General features: G+C 42.3%; 1 protein-coding gene across 1 annotated transcript in view; it reads left to right on the forward strand.

The window, feature by feature from the left end:
* Positions 1–19,298, forward strand: part of sdk1b (sidekick cell adhesion molecule 1b) — a 233,948-nt gene extending 214,650 nt beyond the window's left edge. Inside the window, exons 31-45 of the mRNA XM_019862382.1 lie at positions 643–746; positions 1,886–1,956; positions 3,398–3,530; positions 4,374–4,430; positions 5,173–5,274; positions 8,359–8,474; positions 12,598–12,784; positions 12,919–13,056; positions 13,136–13,297; positions 14,381–14,506; positions 15,777–15,941; positions 16,465–16,602; positions 18,496–18,619; positions 18,718–18,847; positions 18,933–19,298. Of these exons, the coding sequence (XP_019717941.1) occupies positions 643–746; positions 1,886–1,956; positions 3,398–3,530; positions 4,374–4,430; positions 5,173–5,274; positions 8,359–8,474; positions 12,598–12,784; positions 12,919–13,056; positions 13,136–13,297; positions 14,381–14,506; positions 15,777–15,941; positions 16,465–16,602; positions 18,496–18,619; positions 18,718–18,847; positions 18,933–19,241 (2,062 nt within the window). The 3' untranslated portion in view covers positions 19,242–19,298. The remainder of the gene's footprint in view (positions 1–642; positions 747–1,885; positions 1,957–3,397; positions 3,531–4,373; positions 4,431–5,172; positions 5,275–8,358; positions 8,475–12,597; positions 12,785–12,918; positions 13,057–13,135; positions 13,298–14,380; positions 14,507–15,776; positions 15,942–16,464; positions 16,603–18,495; positions 18,620–18,717; positions 18,848–18,932) is intronic.
* The last annotated feature ends 475 nt before the right edge of the window (positions 19,299–19,773 follow it).

The following is a 19,773-nucleotide window of genomic DNA, read 5'->3' on the forward strand; positions in this document are numbered from 1 at the left end:
TTTTTCTAAACTCTGTCTTTTTTTTTTTTTTTGGGGGGGGGGGGGGGGAATTTGCCACCGTGACAACTTGTGTGTGCAACTGAAGAAAACACTGAACACAAAACCCACCAAAGTCCTTCGGGCCGAAAAGAGACATTTCAAGGCAATTTCATTTCAAGCACTGTCTGCAACATTGTCCCGGTGCGTTGTTGCTAGAAGCACCTTCTTTTTTTTCTTCTTTTTTTTTCTGTTTTTTTTTCCCCAACCTACTGCACATTTTCAGCTGCAAGTGCATAAGTACTAATGAAGCACTGCAGTGTATTGCGATAGAGTGGGTTGTGTAATGAGTCCATGCTCTTTGTGTTGACACTAAGCGCGGCTCTTCTCAAAGTTGAGTCTGATGATTACTCTTTGCCTGTTAATGCATTCGCCTCGCACAGAGGAGGAAATGCAGATAAGATATTGTGGTCGCACAGCAGTTAAGAAGGTGCGCGGTTATTATTCCTGACCCTTTCATTGCAATTTAAAACCGGTGGTAATTCTTAGAAAATGATTTGCTTATTTTTCCTTTCATGGTATTTTTGCGGGGGGAGCAGATTGTGGATGGGAAATGAGAACTTTAAAAGAAAGAGGACCCGTGCGTGTGTGTGTGTGTTTGTGCAGATTGAAGCCCTTCACCTCGTACAGGCTGCGAATGGTGGCCACCAACGACATTGGAAGCAGCGTCCTCAGTAAAGAGACGGATGCGGTCACGACCTTACAAGATGGTGAGACGCCGGACAATGGCAGGCGACAAGAATTTCCCAGATTTATTCCCCTCCCCACCCAAACCATGAAAGGGATTTAAGAGAGACAGTATTTCCACAAACAGTGCCCCCCATCAATCGCCAGCTGTTTCAATGAGGAAAAAAAATAAATCCTCCTGTTTTTGTGCTTTCGGGAAGATAATAGCGGCGGTTACAGCAGGTGACTGTAATTACCTTGACTGCGACTGAGCCAAAGTTTAAATAGAAAGTGTTGCCGTACGAAGTGTGGCGCAATAGACAGAGGTCGACCTTTCAACTTAGTGACGGGGGCTCCCCAAAACACAACAGCGAGCATCACGTATTGAATTGAGTCTTACCATATTAACCCTTTCATGCACCAATGACAACCCGTAACCTGATAACATAATACGCTGTCCGCTGTAGTGACCTCTGTCCCTCAAAGGGTTAAAGTCATTTAATTGCCATCATATTAAAAAAAATAATAAAATAACAACGCCATTGTCAGTAATTTTGTACATTTTTACAAAAAGTATCAACTTGTACTCATGCAGAGTATCCAATGATCTAAATGTAAAGGGGCTTTCCATGTTTAGCCATTCAACAAATAAAAATGCCTGATGGCCATGAGTTTACATATGAATATCCCTTGTGTACACTTTTACGTTATTCTATTTTTCTATTCTATTTTTTAATTTTCACTTTTGAAATACAAACCCATAGTTGCAGCCCAGTTTTACAGCAACTGTAGCATACGGTGACAAGACAATATTAGCATTCTATTGTATTTGATGCTATTCCCTTCTTAAAATGTATTTTTTATTGCCAAATTCAACAAAGATTGAGGGGAACCATTTTTTTCTTATTTTTGAATATTTCTAATTGCAAATGAAATCATAATATGAATACAAAAAAATTAAATGGAATGCAGTATTACGATCAAAATTGCATTTTGTTCAAGTCAATGTCTTAGAAGTCACTGACATCGAATATGCTAATGATAACAAAAACTCAACTATATGAAACCTTCAACTATATGAAAAATGTGACCTTAAAAATACCAACATAACAGCACAGAACTACGATGCTAATCCATGAAGCTTGTCAATATTTATTAACAGCGCCCTTAATCTGTTTTTCAGTTCCTGATGAGTCTCCTGAAATCCTCTCAGTCAAACCATCGACGACGACCTCCGTCCTCGTTCGGTGGAAGGTAAATGCGGCGGCAATATTTTCTTTATTACGCTAATAAAAACTCAATATTTGTAGTCGTTTTTTTTTTTACAAGAGGAGATCTCGCATAGGGCAAGCATGTGGAATGCGATATACAAAGTCTTCCTGAGTGACATGGTAGTTGCTCTCACACTAAACCTGAGTCACCTCATGGCCACAAACATGCAAGTCTGCAGTCTTTTTTATACCTGAGAATATTGTTGAATGCTTTGTTTGGATGCTTCTGGCTGACGTAGCACATTAACATTTCACATTTAAGCTAGCAGACTTTAGTTCTGCACGGTGTTTAATAGTGTGCGTCTCTCCAAAAAAAGGCGATATGTTAGCTATCTCGATACGTGGGATGCAATACGATTTAAGGACATTTGAAAGTGGAACGATTTCATTCGGTTGAATTCAGCGGGATTCTGATTTGATTCAATTTGATACGGCGCACGTCAAAAGATTACGTTTATGAACTTAAATATCTGAATATTGTGTGCAACAGTAGTCACAGTCTTTTTGCCTTTACCTTTAACGTGCTTGTCTTTAATTTTCTTTTTCGGAGACAACTCTCTCCTTGGCTTCCTCCAGTCCACGTTAAGTGTAATACACACCATGTCACCAAACAGCACAGTTGACTCTTGTCCTTTAAGTAGACCGACTGACTGACTGGTTACAAATTTGAAGACAGGTGACGCTGTTTCGAAGATGTCCCTACGGTCAAATTGTATTCAGTCTTTTCTCAAGGGGGTACCATCGTTTTTGTCTACGCCTGTTTTTATTTGAATAATTCTGTTGAGCCACAATTGAATGTATTTTCAATATTTTTTAAAATATTTCAACAGATTAGTTATTTCTGTCACCACTTTCTTTCATTAACGGAGGCCTCTTTGTCCTCGTGTGTATTTGGAACAGGGACTGCAAAGAATATATGGCCCTGATGCTCCACCGAGACGTTATCTAATCACATGTTGCAGCCATTTATGCTAACTGCCCATTACCGTAACTGACCATTTTCTGCTCCCCTGACATGCTTCAGACATTCACACATTCGAAGTGCAGTCCAAATACATGTTAATAATTCACCAGGGTGATAAAAGCCCCGCTGAATGTGTGTTTGCGTTTAATACATTATTCAGCAACGCCAGACCGAAGTGACAATTGAAAGGGATGGACGAGCCGGTAGAAGGGGCAGACGGGCAGTCCGAGGTGTTTCAACACAGTGTGTAGTGTTTTCTCCTTGTGGCTTAATGGCAAAAGCAGAAGGCTGTGAAAACAAAGTCGCCAGCGATTTCATCATCTTTTACTACCCACTTCCAGCTCTGCGCCCTTTAAAAGTTGTCTCTTTTTTTTCTGTCAGTCAGCACTCCTGGAAGATGAAACGCCAGAATTTACGTGTTCGGAAATAAATGACTGATTTCATTTGCGTGTTTCCCCAGGGGCCAAGCGCCGAACGCATCAACGGGTTGCTGACGGGCTACCGGCTGTATTACCGAGAGCTGCCGTTCAACTCGTCTTTCTCTGCTGATGGGGTCCAGGGAAGCAAAAGCGCCACAGACAGCCACATTACAAGTATGTCGCCACACGCACACATCTTCATAAAAAAATAATAATAAATATAAGTTCAGTTCATGAGGAGGTGGCGCCTTGCCATTTAATTGCGCAGTGGTCTTATTGTGTTGTTTGGTCCCTATTAAACATGCAACATAACATAACATTTGCATCATGACTGTATGGCAAATAATTCATAAACATACTCGCCACATTGTGGGGACATTTTTCTGCCACAAGCACGTTTTACATACATGAAATAAACATTTGCAATGGCCAATAGATGCTTCGGTGTGAAAGAAAATGTAGACCAGAGGGGGTGAACTTTAGTGCTCAGGGGATTACGTTTAATTTTTTTAAAAAGGACTGGGGCATTTCATTACTAATTGAGAAACAGTGAATTTGAGGGGCAACGGGACGGAGCCCTGACTTGCGAAAAAACTGCAATCAATTGACACCTTCCCCTAAATTGTAATTTGTAGTTGCGTACAGGTGCCACAAGAAGGTAGAACAGTACTTATGTCTAAATGAAACTCCTCAACTTACTTCAACATACTTCCTTTATACAAAGACAAAACATTGAGTAGCTTTTAACCTAATAATGTAGCATAGGTTCCCAAAAATAGAGATAAATGAATCCAAAACAAATACACATTTAAAAAAATCTATTTTACTCAGCCACTTTTAAGGAGAATGAATGAATTGAAGCAATAAATACCAGGTAGAAAATCCTTCATTGCTTCAAAATTAAAAGCTATCAAATGTCTGCCTCTCCATGGCAGCCTTGTTGTTGTTGATGATAAATGTAAATAATTACTGAAGCCATTTATCAATGTTCGCGTTCATTTATCTTTCTCCTCGCAGCCAAGAGCCCCTTCAAGACAGTCAGCAGCTCCTCAGTGGCAGAGTTCGAGTTGACGCGTAAGTCATATCGCTTGATCATGACAGTCTCTGACTTGATGAACACCGAGAATTACCCTATTGGATTTCAATATCAGCAATGTTTTTTTAAAGTGTCTCTGTTTTAATACACTTTGTAGACAGTTTATTTACATATGGGCCGCCATGCTTTCACGTGCGCAATGCATTCTGGAATGATGGCGTGGTATGGTTGCTGCCCTCTGCCGAGCGAAGCACAACAATTGCAAAGCGCTTCTCTTCTGGCTGGCATTATCGAAAAGGAGTCCAAACGCCACACACTGTGCAGAATTTGAATGAAATTACAAACAATTGTAAAGTTAAGCGCCCAGAAAAGTTTATTTGTCTTTAATTGATTATCAATCAGTTATCGGAATTTTGCTCTGCCAAATATTGAATTCGACATCATTCTAAAAAAAACAATCTGTTTTGATTGGGTCCTAGGGGGAAGTCATTTGATCATTTGTAGTCATATTCTGTGAACTAAATTAACGTACATTTTGTTTGCGTTTTCATTTTGAGACTTAATAGTCTTGACTAGATTCAGTATAATTGTTGTGAAGATACTTTTTTTTCTTCTCCCTACTTTGCGGCGCCACCTGGAATCCATGGCGGCGCCCTTAGCACTTGCCGAATGGACAAGTTGGCTCTGTTTTTTCTGAATTGTCGAAAGCCACCAAAAATAAAAATAAAATAAAAAATTCTAACATTCAGGCAGGGTTATTATTTGGTGTTCCATTTCCAGAATTGAAGAAGTTTAAGCGCTACCAAATCGCCATGACCAGCTACAACATCGTGGGCGAGAGTCCTCCCTCTGAACCCGTCGAGGTGTCCGTCGGAGAGGCAGGCAAGTGAAAAACGACCAGTTTTTATTCTGGCAAATCCTCTTTCTGACGCTCGGTGAGGCAGCGGCTCTCCTTGATCAAAGTGTTTTCGTTAGCCTCTGTCCGCTACGGGCTTTGTTGGGTTTCACTTTTGCTGCAACATTTAGTCGGAATCCTAAGACTATTGCTTGTGTTGCATCATTTCCGTACCGTCCTCGCTTCAGCGCTCTCCTTAGAAGCTCCTTTTAGAATTCTTCATCAGCAGTAAACTTCTAAGAATCTTGATCCGTCACGGAAACTGGAGCTTTTTGGCTCTTCTTGCTCAAGGCCCGTTTTAAAGTTTTAGTCTTTTTTTTTTTTTTTTTTTTTAATCGGCCCACTTGTACAAATATGAAACTACAGAGACTCACTGACTCAAATACAGAGGCTCAGTGGCAGCGTCTTCGGCAGGTTGTCTTTCTTTCAGCTTTGTAATGTGTCGGGATGAACAGTTGGGACTGCTGTTGGTTGAATCCGCCCCATGAGGCTCTTTTGGCCTTCCATTTGTTGACATGAAGAATGAATGAATTAATCATGGGGATGGAATTCATGCGCTCAAGATTTAAACTGTCAAACCTTTGCCAGTGTAAAGTTCAGCCGTTTCAGGACCATTTAAAAATAGTTTGTTGTATGTATTCTGCATTAGCTTTTTTTTTTTTTTTTTTTAATCCCATCCCGTTTTTTGTTTTTTTTTTTCTAGCGTCTTTCTGTTTTTTTTGGGGGGGGTGTTGTTTTTTTTTTAAGTTTTAAACTATGTAGTACTTGGTTTCAGTGGAAATGTAATACATTCCAACACCTTGACAAGGTGAACCACTACACTACCAACACCCCTGCACTGAAATAAGTTTTAATGAAGATGATGTCAGCCTCCTTGGCTAGTTCTTGACAAACTTCAGGTCTTTTTTTTTTTTACTATACTGTATGATGATTATCTACAATGGTAATCACAGTAAGATTGTCGTTACTTACTCCACCATTCCCCTTGTGAATAGTAGTCATCTTCAAATTTCTAAAATTAGTCATACTCTGTGCAGTCTCACCACTTTTGTCCCAACCTGTAGGAGCAGCCACTTTTGTTTTGATTATTGTACCAACATTGTTATGAATATAAAAATGAATGACTGATCTGCTCCTTTCCTTATTGTCAGCTGGCAATAAATAAATGAAAGTCCAGAATGTTCTTTCTGATGAAATGATGGAGCCATTCGGTTGTTTGGCAAAGGAGCCGGCTGCACCCGAGCCGTAAATGTTACATGGCGAGAAGGCTGTGAGCCACTGTTTGAATGACAAATAGACCAGTCGGCTAACCTCATGTGGTGTGGGAAAAAAAAAAAAAAAGGCACACGTCTTGAAGCCTCCACCAATATTTGCCTTTCGCCACACTCACAAAACGAGCCAAGATTTTAGTTGGCGCGCATTCGCATTCAGGAGAGGTTGTGTGTGTGTGTGTGTGTGTGTGTGTGTGTGTGTGTGTGTGTATGTTGCTTTACTCCTCTATCTCTACAACTACCACTTAACTAGTAGAAGTAGTCAAATACTTTTGTCGGCTCGAGAAGGCCACACGTATCACAGGGTGAGAAATGAGTGGAGGATAAGCAGCGTGCGGCGGGGTGGCAGACATAGCTGGAGGGCAATGTGATGGTGAAATGCGGTGATATGGCCTTTTTTCTGTGTGCACCCCCAGGTGCATAGCTGCAAAACCGCTTTGCGCATGTGTGGCCACGGTGCAGTCAAGACACCAGCCTTAGGCCCACTCGCTCTAATTGGAAGGGCTCCCCATGGAACCCGGACGGAAACTGTGGATAATTGTGTGGATTAACCGTAAAATATTCTGTGTGGTTGCTTCAATATAAAACAAGAGTGTTGACCCGAAATGGGCTGTTCACCTGTCACTCACGAAGTGATTTGTGAAGAGCTGTGTGAAAGTCATCAAGGCCGGTTGAAGCCAACACAAAATGCATCATCTGCGAAAAAAGCGGAGATGCAATACTGAGGCCGCCAAAGCGGACCCCATCCACGCCACAGTTGCGCTAAGAAGTTCTCTCCATAGAGCACAATGGAGCTGCTGTCACACTAAATAATGTAGTCGTCTTTTTTAATTTTTATATATATATATATATATATAAAATTCTCCCTAACGCCATTTGTAAAACGAGAAACACAACACATAAAAATGCAAATGAGAATGCATGCGCAGAGTAGCTCGTAAAAATGAATTACCCCCTTTCAGTGATACACCTTTTTTTTAACAACAAATGGTCATTTTTGTTTACAATGAAAGGTTCATCTTTTCATATTTTAGAGAGTAAATGAGTATTTTTAACAATTCACATGTGAAAGTTGCATTGCGAAGTTTCTGTCGCCCCCTAGGGTGGATTTTTGCATTACAACAACAGAGCGATGAGAACCTCCGCCTCCCCAGAGTGTCTTTCGAGATTTATTGGTTTTTTTTTTTGTTTTGTTTTTTTTTTGGTTAAAAGGATACCTGGTGGGGAAAAGAGATTGATTCTTTGGAAGAGGTTATTATTTTCTGTTTTTTTTTTTTTTTTAATTTTGCTTTAGAAATGAAAAATAAGTGTTCACTTTTTACAAATGGGAGACAAGGCCGCGCTGCAGCCATTCATTCATTTCTGATGCTTCAGTGTGCAAATTTCATCAGTCCACACGAAATATAAACGATGACATTTTGAGGCAGTGGTTCATCTCCTCTGAAAAAGAAATGACCCAAAAAAGTTATGAACTATAGCTTTAAGATGACTTTGCGACTTTTTATCTTGACAAAATATATTTCTCCTTTTAAAGACTTGATCCTGTTTTTCGTGAACATAATGCAACTTTATGCTCATATATGTCAGAAAAAGATTCTAAAACATGATTATTTTTGTATTGTAACATGATGACTTTTTTTTTCCATTTCATTCATTTAGATTTAATGCACATGGTGGTGGTTAATTTGCATTAGGATGGAGGAGGGGTCACCTCACAAAAAAAGTCTTCCCTGTAACGCAAAAAAAAAAAAAAAAAGTGGGCAACTCCTGTTGTAACACTTCCCTTTGTTCCCTTTTCAGCTCCATCGGTGGCCCCCCAGTCCATCCGAGTGTCGGCCGTGTCTCCCTCCAGTCTGGAAGTGAGCTGGGACACGCCCCCCCTGGAGACCCAGAATGGACTCATCCAAGGATACAAGGTGAGCGACACAAAAGCAAACGTCTACTGCGTGTGCGTGTGCGTGTGCGTGTGTGTGTGTGTGTGTGTGTGTGTGTGTGTGTGTGTGTGTGTGTGTGTGTGTGTGTGCGTGCCCACAAAGCAGCACACACACACAGTCATTTCAATATGAGAGTACGTCATTGCTTCTCAAAGCTGTGGTTGTGCTGCACCTTCAAGTGTCCTGTAGAGGAGCAGAGAATTAAGTTAGAGGAATGGTCTTAAATGGTTTCACTATCGCTGCTCGGCACGACAAGCTTTTGCCCCTCCCCCCCCCCCCCCCCCCCCCCCCCCGCAATCTCCCTTTTGCTCTCAGTACTTCAAACACAAGGTTATCTGTCCCGCTTTGGACACATTGATTTCTGCAGCGGAGCAGAGGTGGAATGGAGAAGAAAGACGGGAATGTAATATTTGCCGAGCGAAGGAAGGAGACAAGCACGCGGCCGCTGTAGAATCCTGATTAGGGGGGACTGCATCAAAGTGTCCGAGACGGACGGACGCGGCGACGAGGTTAAGCAGATTAAGTGCAGCCAAATAGGAGCGAAGAATGAACGTTTCATGAATTGATAGCTTCTCACTTGCGCTAATAGCCGCTCGGGCCGCAGGTAGCACACGAGGAGCGTTTCTTTTCAAGAGGAGAAGAGACTTTTTTTCTTTTTCCACCAATGTAACCGCAACGCCCGGGTGGGTTTGTTAGACGCATTGATAGAGAAGTCAACAGTTAATAGCGGCTCTCAGCAAAAATCAATCACCAAAATTACACGCTCCGGAGTGCTTTTCAACAAAGAAGCCGGCGCACAAATCGATGATTTATTTTACCGTGGCAACTCTTGATTCGCTTTTCGAGCCTTAACCCTAGTTTATGATCATGTTGCGTTCCTATTTGTCTATTCCTTTCAAGTACAACTAATTCAGAAGCTTTGATGGCCCCCGTTTGTAAACATTTCACGGTTCTTATCGAATAAAGGATACTACAAACGCTGATATCTATTACAAAGGTTGTTGGGAACAATCTTGCAGTACAACACGTTTCAAGCTCTCTTGTCCTCACAGGTGAACTGGGGCTGATCCCAGCTTGACTTTTGGAGAGAGGTTGGCGCCCAATCACGGGGCAGACAACCATAATCACTCATTTTTACACCTCTGGTCAATTTTGAGTTTCATCGACCCTCACGTGTGTGTTTTTTGGAAGATGGGAGGAAGCCGGAGAAAACAGCTTGGGGAGAACGCGCAAACTCCACAGCTACTGTTTTGAATCAGCTTTTATTTCAGTTGCGTGTTTTCATTTATAGAAGTGCTTTTTCATCTAAATAGCGACTCTGACGATGAGCTTCCCGCTGCGTTTGTGTAGGTTAGTGATTGGAAACGTGTCTGTGGTCCAACTTTCAGAACAAATTGTATATGGAGGTATTTACAACAAGCTGCTTTCATCTTGACGGCCTGGAATTGTCCCACGGTGTGAGTGTGAGCGCGGATGGTTGTTCGCATACTGCCCGAAGACGGCTGGGATAGGCTCCAGCCCCCCCCCCCCCCCGCCACCCTTGTGAGGATAAGCGGATCGGAAAATGGATGGAATTGTGCACGTGAGCGTAAGCAGTATATCTGTCCCGCGCACGACCAATATTCACTATTTGTGCTTAGCGGTTTCTGTCTGTAAAAAAACGGTAAATGTGGCACGGCTAAAAACCAAACACCACAGAATGCGACACGTTACGTTTGATTTTTGGCTTAATTACACTTGGGGTTTTTTTTTGTGTGTTTTTACGTTTGCATTTTGAAATACGGTGCTATTTTTCTGTATTTAAAACATCACCAAAAATATTTGGGGGGTGTTTTTTTTGTTTTTTTTTTTTGTTTTGTTTTTTTTTAATACAACTCTCTCTAAAAGTGAAGCAACAAAGTGAAATGTACTGCCACATCCGCTTTGGCTCTATTCTCACACTCTCGAAGCTCTGGTGAATAGAAGCTACATTCGTTTTTTTTTCCCCTCCCCTCCCTTTTTTGAATTCATTTATAATGCACGAGGCTCAGCCGGCAACTGTTGTTGCAATTACTGTGAATCACGACTTTCCAAGCACTTTCCATGTCGAGCCTTTATTTGCCGCCGCTTAGCACCTTCATTTATTGAACAACGCGGCGGAGATCCGTCGGTGTGTGTTGGGCGTTTGCTAAAGCGGATCAATGGAATGAAGTTGCACTTGCAGTTTTACGGGTGAGAGGACGCCTCTTTGACTGCGTTAAGATGCATTGCAAAGGCCGCTTATTGCTCATGAACCGTGTGCAGTATATTATCTTTGAATCACTGCATCCCGGACCGACTTTATCACGTTTTTTGTTTTTTTTAAACGAATGTACTACCGTGAGGTCAGACAGAACCAATCCGACCAAACGAAAGCTTTTGAAAATCGCGAACTCCATTTTGAAGGGGCGTGGCATGACGGGTTTTGCCCGAGTGTTAACTTCGGCCTGTGAGTATTTTCGTGTTTGACTGTCGCGCTCAAGAAATGGCTAAAAGGCAATCTTTGCCCTCCTTTTTTTTTTTTTCCACTTCACTCGAGCGGTTGCATATTTGAAACCCGCTTGTCACTCGTTTAGGCTCATTGACACGAAGCAAAATATTAACCAAGCGACGGCTCAAGCCTTGAACACATCAGAATTTGGGAGCACGCGTAAGTCAAGTTAGCACTGCACTGTGGATCTTCCTCCAAAACATCTGGTCCTCGCTTCACATTTGTTCTAGTCTGGAAACATAAATTTAACCTGTAACCTGATAACATGATAAGCTGTCCACTGTAGTAACCGCCGTCCGTCCCTGAAAGGGTTATTAAGGGTGCCATTGGCATCCGATGCCTGAAAATGGATCGAAGCATATGGTCTTCCATCATCGGAGAGATTGGTTCATTTGAGCCTAAAATAGCCTTTTCTGTCTTCATTACTGGCAAAAGTCATTATCGCTGTCAATAATATTACACTTCCAACTTATCTTTATATTTGGGAGTCCTGACTCGGAACGGCCAGTATGAGTGAGCGGTGGGTGCACAAAATGAAGTCAGGATGTTATTTTAATAACAATTTAGTTTCAAATTTGTACCTCCTAATTATGATACATATCATGTCTGCGTACATAGAGCAGGGGTATCATACTCATTTTAGTCGCGGGCCAATTTGGAGTTACGTCTTCCCTCGGAGGGCCGTTATGACAGTGAAACCACAGAATTATTCCTTGTACACAACAAATATAATATCATGGTTTGTTCAATTATTATTCGAGTGTAAACAGGGTAACAAAATGAGTGCTAAATCTTAACATTATTTTTTACACATGACCATTTGACATTTCGCTATAGATTTTAGCAAGTTGACACACATGATTTGCTTTTGCGGGCCACATAAAATGAGCTAGCGGGCTGGATCTGGCCCCCAGGCCTTGAGTTTGACACCTGTGACATAGAGAATGATTGAAACTATCCCAATGGGCTTTTTCCAACTACGTCAAAAATAATATAGACTAGACAACGTTGAGGTTTGCATATTGACTTGGCCCTCGGCAAGCGTTTCAGTTTTTCATGGGGGGGGGGGCTTGCAAAATGAATCAACTGGGTATTTGGTACTTTTTCTGCCTCTTCTTCTGGCTCTAAATTATTCTGCTTCTGTTCCATTAGACCTCCGTGCTACCACGCATGCTTGCTGCACACAAAAAAACCGACACTTAAGATGAGCGACTCTAAATTTGGACTTGCCTGTATACGGCCATGTAAAAACCCATGAAAAAACGGTTCAAAAGCTGCAATATAACAGCGGCCCGCATGATGAACGAACCGCACCATGTCAGGGATTCGCTTTAGCCTGTCCTCGAGTGTTCTGTCGTGTCGGCAGCACCATCCTCCTCTTGTGAGTTATTTTAAGCAGCATTGTCAACATTTTACAAGTTAAGCAACATTGTCAACGTTTTACATCATCAGAATTAAAGAGGGTCCATCGAGGAGCAGAGAAAGTAAACAGTGCACACTGTTGTCAAGAGCGGCAACAATGAGTGAGGAAGAGGGTGGGGGGGGGCAACAAATGGGCTGTGGAAGAGTCAGGCAAAAGGTCCTCTCATGTGGCAGGTGCACTACTGGCAGAAGAACAAACAGAACCAGACGGAGAAGGTGAAGGTGATTTTTGTACCGGATACCCGCATGCACCTGAGCAACCTGAGCAGTTACACGCCTTACCTGGTCACTCTCACCGCCTTCAACACGGCCGGGGACGGACCGCCCAGCGACCCTCGCGGTGCACAGACCCTGCAGTCGGGTACGCACCACTGATTGGTTTTTATAGTTTTGGTTTTCTTCTAATATAACAAGGAAAAGAAATATCAAGAAAACGTTCTATTTTCCCAATTCTACTTTGTACGCTGTTTTTGATACGATGATGTAATCTTGCAGCCCCGAGTCAGCCCAGCTACCTCTCCTTCTCCGAGGTGACGGGAGGAAGCGTCAATGTCTCCTGGGGGGCTCCTTTAGCTCCCAATGGCCTGCTGGAGGGCTACCGGGTCATCTACCAGCCCACTGCTCCGGTGCAAGGTACACGCGTACATGCCGGAAACACACAAATGCGGCATAACACAAACGTCACGCGCGTGTCACCGCTGTGTGTGAGCAGGCGTCAGCAAAGTGGTGACGGTGGACGTGAAGGGCAGCTGGCAGCGATGGCTGAAGGTTCGGGATCTGCTGAAAGGAGCCACGTACTTGTTCAGAGTCCAAGCTCTCACCGTCAGCTACGGACCCCCAATTAGTGCAAACCTTACTGCAGAGCCGGTCCAAGGTTAGCGAGCGTCGGTGTGTGTGTCTCTTCATGCTGTGTGTTTGTGTATGCTGTGTTGCTTATCAAATGATCATCAATGATTAAATTTCTCTTGAGCCATTGTAATCAGGATATTTTTTAAAGAATAATCAAATTAAAATATGCCATATTATATTTACTAATAATGGCTATTTTAAAGTAATTACCGTATTTTTGTCGCACCGGTTAAAAAAAAAGCATCAGGAAGAAGAAAAAAAAACATCTCGCTATAACTTCTACCTTATTTTGGCAGTTGGCAAATATTTTTGGTGCGTTACAGGCACCAACTTTAACATCAATTTAGCATCTGCATGCTAAAGAAGCAAGCTTTTTCGTCGTGAGAAGCGGAAGTTTCACATCCAACCGGAACTCGTTCGTTGCCGTCAACATAATTAGGGAATGGGGATTTTGCATGCCGGCCCCCGAGCTCTGATTTTATATATATATATATATATATATGTGGCAGGGGTTGAATTTGAATGAATTGATTGATTGATTGATGCTAAATAAACCAGCAGCAGACGTTGGCAATATTAAATTAAAATGTGAGTCTTATCACTAAAAAGCAATATGGTGTGGGTGCAAAGGATGGGGGGCAGTGGAATCGTTAAAATTTATTAATGTATTTTCCACACTATAAGGCACTTCGGAGTATAAGGCGCACCTTCAAAGAATGGCCCATTTTAAAACTGTTTTCATATATAGGGTACACCGCATTATAAGGTGCATAGAATAGAAGCTACAATCGTGGCTGAGGTTGCGTTATGCATCCACTAGATGGAGCTACGCTTTAGGGAATACAATATAAACCACCGCTTCAGCTGTAACACAGCACTTTACAGAACATTTAAAAGACTACGTCCAAGAAATAAGAATATTGATCCATATATAAGGCTTTTGAGAAAATCGAATGCCTTTAGGTGCGCCTTATAGTGTGGAAAATTCGGTAACTACCCAGCCCCAGCCTTCTATTTGGTTCATGTGCCCCCCCCCCCAAAAAAAATACAATAAAAAATAAAAACAGGAATCCAATGCATATGTATGTGTCTCCAATCGACCATGCAGGCGCACCGGGGTCGCCCACGGAGATCTCTATCACCAAAGCATCCTCCGCCCTCACCATTCACTGGGCAGAGGGCGACAGCGGGGCGGCGCCCATCAGCGGCTACGTGATCGAGTCTCGTCCCTCAGGTGACACGCTGACCTTTTCGTCTTTTTTAACAGCTCTGTGCATCCCAGGTCGTTGACGCCCGCCGAGTTAATCGGCTCAGCCACGAGCTCGCTCGTAATGAGCTGATCTATCGGAAGCGTGATCATGGGCGGCAAATGATTCAATGGAGGTGGTAAATTCGAGACCATTATGGGGATCCCGACTGGAATTGTAAAGTGAATCAACATCATTACTTTTACAGCTCCAGCGCTGCTCACGAGAGCGCTGGCCAATTTTGTAGAAATTGTACACGTCCATGAATTGATCGACGCAAGCTGCACGTTTCTCCATTTTTCACAGTTTCAAAAGTGTGCAAAAACATCCAATGTTTGGAGATTGCAGGTCAGCATTGTGATCAGAGAAATGGCAAATTTAAACAATACCAGATTAAAACTACCATTAAATCTTAATATGAATATACAAGTTGTAATTTTCTGAGAATGAAGTCGTGGTATCAGAAGAATTAAATGAACAAAGTTTTGATACAATAGAAAACTGAGGAGCATAATTTTTGTCGAGTCAGGTCTGACAGATTCCAGAAAGTTTTTCAGCTATATGACCCGTTTTCTTAAAAAATATATACGGTATATGACAACAAATGTGTGTTTTGTAAATAAAACCCAAAGATGGAGTAGGTACAGGCCTAAAAAAATAAATAGGAATAGAACTTTACAACAGTCTGCCAATGGTTTTAAGTTTACATTTTGGAATCTGCATGTCATTTTTTTTTTTTTAAATCAGCATCGAAATCTAACTCCAAGAGATTTTTTGGTCAAATTTTTCCCCAGTGTAATAGAACCAGAATTGAGATTTATTGTTCATTTTTCTTGAGAACTATATCGGAAAATTATGAAAAAACTTTAATAAGCAAAATGTCTTGAAAATAGTAATAATTGTAAACCAAATCAGCTTTACAAAAAAGAATAAAGTTTGAACATTGCAGAGTAAATTTATATTAAAGTAATGTCAAAATATTTCTAGAACAAATTCATAATATGCCGACAACAAGTTTAAAGTCAAAATAAGTTTTTGAGAAAGAATTTATAATAATACAACAAAGAAATCTTTTTTTTTTTTAAGTCCCAATACTACAAGAAAGAATTACACTAAAGTCGAAATATTAGAATCAAAATTGTAATTGAATGAGAACACGCTTACGGTATTATGAGAACGGTTGCGCTCTTCATTTCCACAAAGGGATTTTTTTTTTTCTCTGTTGACACGACATCCTTCTCTGTTTCTCTTCGCTAGACGAGGGCGTGTGGGACTCGTTCATCCGACTGCTGTCTCCCAGCACGAGGTCCGTGTCGGTGCCGCTGGAGCGCCTGCGACCCGGGATCAGCTACGAGTTCCGAGTCATCGCCGTCAACCGCTTTGGCTTCGGACACCCCAGCACGCCCTCTGCAGCACTCGCTGGTAAACACACACACACACACACACACACACACACATGCGCGCACACACAATGATAAAAATCAATAAACGTCAAAAAGAAAATAAATTGTCCACACCAAAATTGGTTTCTCATCACTCTCTTGAGTACTTTTTATGTAATGCCTTGCACAATAAAATGCAACTTTTCTGCAACCTACTTTTCAATCTACAACATCACAACTGTAGTCATTTAGAAACATTATCATTACATATTTGGTCTTTTTTTTTGTTTGTTTGTTTGTTTGTTTGGGATTTTTTTTTTGCCCGACTTCCTCTCATTTGCCCAATGAACTGAAAAGTGCAGACACCCATGGGTGAAACTGACAAGCCGCACCACCCAACGGTACTCTAGAAAAAGAAAAGATGACGCATCCTGGTCGCGGGTATCGTATGTGGGCGGAATAACGTTTTCTTAATTTTGCGGTTTCTCGTGGCAATCATGTCAATAGTCTGCTTGGAAACGGCATTGCGGTAAAAACATACCGTCTCCATTTTGCATCTCCAGCCTTGTCCGAGCGTCCGTTCTACGAGGAGTGGTGGTTTCTGCTGGTCATGGCGCTGGTGGGCCTCATCCTCATTCTCATTCTCGTCTTCACCCTGCTGCTGCATGGACACAGCAGCAAGTACAAGGCCTGTGGCACAGGTAACATCAGTTTGAACCAGAAGTGGCAAAAGTACTCAAGTATCTGTACTTACTTAAAAAAGAAAAAAAAAAAAATAATCGATAATGTTTGTTTTTTGCTGAGGATAAAGAATACCTGCCTGTTAGTATTGTTATATTACCTTTGTTCATGTGTTGCTTACATTGTTGGACTTCAAATATCCCACGCTTCAAAATGTTGAAACGCAACAACCCGCGACGACAGTTTTGTTATCCCATCGACGGTGCTTTGCATTGCGCTTTAGCATTAAGCGAACACACATTCCTCAAAGACGAAGTTGTGCAGTTGTTTTTAGAACACGATGTGTAATTCTCTTTGTTGTATGTTTACTTTGACAGTAGCCTGGCAATTAACAGCTTGAAGCCTCTTTTTTTTTATGTAATAATAATAATAATAATAATAATCATACATTTCTTTGAATTGTTTCCTGTCAAATTTCTGCTTCCGTCGAGTTTGCTCTCAATATCTAGTGCCTGAATTTTTGCTCGCAAATCAAAGCAAAAAAAAAAAATGGCCGCGGAACTTCTCATATCTCCCCACCCCCAAAAAATGTGCTTACGTTCGGTCGCTCGTAAACCAAGGCACTATTGTACATGTATTCAAGTGTCAGGAGGCTTCAGAAAAATAAATGTTCAAGTGCAGTACATATACTTGAAAAATCTAAGCTTTGTACTCGTCACTTCCCACCACTGCTTTTAACTCACGTCTTCAGTTCAGGAAGTTTGTCTCTCCAGTCATGACAGTTTGACAGCTTCTGCCAACTCATTTCATGCACGTCACCGGTGACAAACTTTCATTGACTTAAAAAAAAAAAATTTAAGAATTCGGTTGCACGCTTCCAAAAAGTTGCACTTAAAGTAACATTGCCCGGAGCAGCCCGATACAGAGAGCAAAACAAGGTCGTGGTTGTTCCCCCTCCCACAGGCTTCAAGGACAAATGCGTCCCTCAAGCATCCATATAATTTCGAGTAATCATGTCACTCTAAAAACAAAGGAAATCATGAAAAAAATTCTGGTTGGGTGGCTGGGATGAAGGAGGTTGATAAGGGATGCGAGGCACAACTTTTTGAGTGGGATGTAAAGACAGAAAGAGCAACATATAGCACATTCTATGACCATAAATATGGTATAAACACACACACACACACACACACACACACACACACACACACACACACACACCGGTGTATATTCTTTGTGAGCTATTCTGAATAAAGCTGCAGGCAGAAACTGGCAATAGCTTTTTAATTAAGGCTTAAAAGTATTTCAGCGAGAGTACTATATTTGCTTTCTAATAAAAAGAAAACTGGCAAGTCGACTCGAGGGTGAATCCGAGGAGGTGCACAGTACATTATTATCACTGCATAATCAAGTGCCTGAAGTTAAAGCCTTATTATCATCGCTCCCAGCTCACTCTTTCGGGCCTATTTGCAAATGTGACATTAAGTAGTTAGAGGGTTGTTTGCGGAATCCAGTTCTCCGTGGAGAGATCCCGTCGACAAAAAAACTCCCACTCCCTCTCTCTTATCAGTTCCTTACACCAAATAAATTTGTGTTACAGGCTATAGCAATACTAGATGTGTTCATGTATCAAGTTTGAAGGAGACTAGTCTACTGTATAAATAGTAGACTAGTTTCCTTCAAATAACACACAAGTATTAGTTGGCCTTACCTTTTTTACATTTGATTCCCAATGGAATGCACACTGGATCTTTAGCTTTTTCAAGGTCCGTCTTTCAACCCGTGACGAAAACGCACGTGAATTCAGACCGCGCAAAGCGAAACGACCTAAGTGCAGTGCGAACATAATGAGTGAAGATGCTCCGTTTTATTGAAAGGTTGTTCCATCTGTTCTCCCTCTTGTCGTCCTTCAGGCAAACACATGTCTTCGGTGGAGGAGTCGGTCACTCTGGACAACGGAGGCTTCACCACACTGGAGCTCAACAGCAGAGCGCTCACCAACACCAAAAACACTTTCCTGAAAAAGAACGGGACCAGGTGCCACGTCGAACTCGATCACACGCGCAAACACACACACAACGCATATCCACTCGCCGTTGGGCCCCTATGCCAAGCTTCTCACGTTCTGGTTCTAGGTCACCTCCCAGACCGAGTCCGGGCGGTCTTCACTACTCGGACGAGGACATCTGCAACAACTACAACGGAGCGGTCCTGACGGAGAGCACCACGCTCACTGAAAAACCCACCGAAGTCTCTGAGTCAGAGGTAGCTCATGTTTAAGTCTCCTTAAAGCACACCAATGATGATTGTTAAAAATCACATTGCCTCTGTCTACTCCTCGTGCGTCCAGATGACAGACAGCGACTACGAGGACGAGCAGCCCAAGCACTCCTTCGTCAACCACTACATGAGCGACCCCACCTACTACAACTCGTGGAAGCGGCAACCCAAAGGCCTCAAACCGCTCGGCTCGCCCTTCAGCTACGAGGAGTGCGCCGCCGCCGCCGACTCGGAGCCGTACTACCAAACCGTGGTCACCCAACACAATGCGGGCGGCGTCTACACCCCCACGGGACAGCCGGCGCTCGCCCACGCCAACCCAAACACCAACCCGCCCGGCTCGCGCACGCCCGTGACGGGATTCTCCTCTTTTGTGTGAGCGAACGTGTGCGCGGCGTGACGCTCTTTGGATGGGGAACTCACTTTTTGGACAAAACCCACCCCCAAAAAATGTGCTTACGTTCGGTCGCTCGTAAACCAAGGCACTATTGTACATGTATTCAAGTGTCAGGAGGCTTCAGAAAAATAAATGTTCAAGTGCAGTACATATACTTGAAAAATCTAAGCTTTGTACTCGTCACTTCCCACCACTGCTTTTAACTCACGTCTTCAGTTCAGGAAGTTTGTCTCTCCAGTCATGACAGTTTGACAGCTTCTGCCAACTCATTTCATGCACGTCACCGGTGACAAACTTTCATTGACTTAAAAAAAAAAAATTTAAGAATTCGGTTGCACGCTTCCAAAAAGTTGCACTTAAAGTAACATTGCCCGGAGCAGCCCGATACAGAGAGCAAAACAAGGTCGTGGTTGTTCCCCCTCCCACAGGCTTCAAGGACAAATGCGTCCCTCAAGCATCCATATAATTTCGAGTAATCATGTCACTCTAAAAACAAAGGAAATCATGAAAAAAA

This window comes from Hippocampus comes, unplaced genomic scaffold (genome assembly GCF_001891065.2).
Source record: "Hippocampus comes isolate QL1 unplaced genomic scaffold, H_comes_QL1_v1.1 scaffold7, whole genome shotgun sequence".
In the NCBI taxonomy this organism is placed as follows: Eukaryota; Metazoa; Chordata; class Actinopteri; order Syngnathiformes; family Syngnathidae; genus Hippocampus; species Hippocampus comes.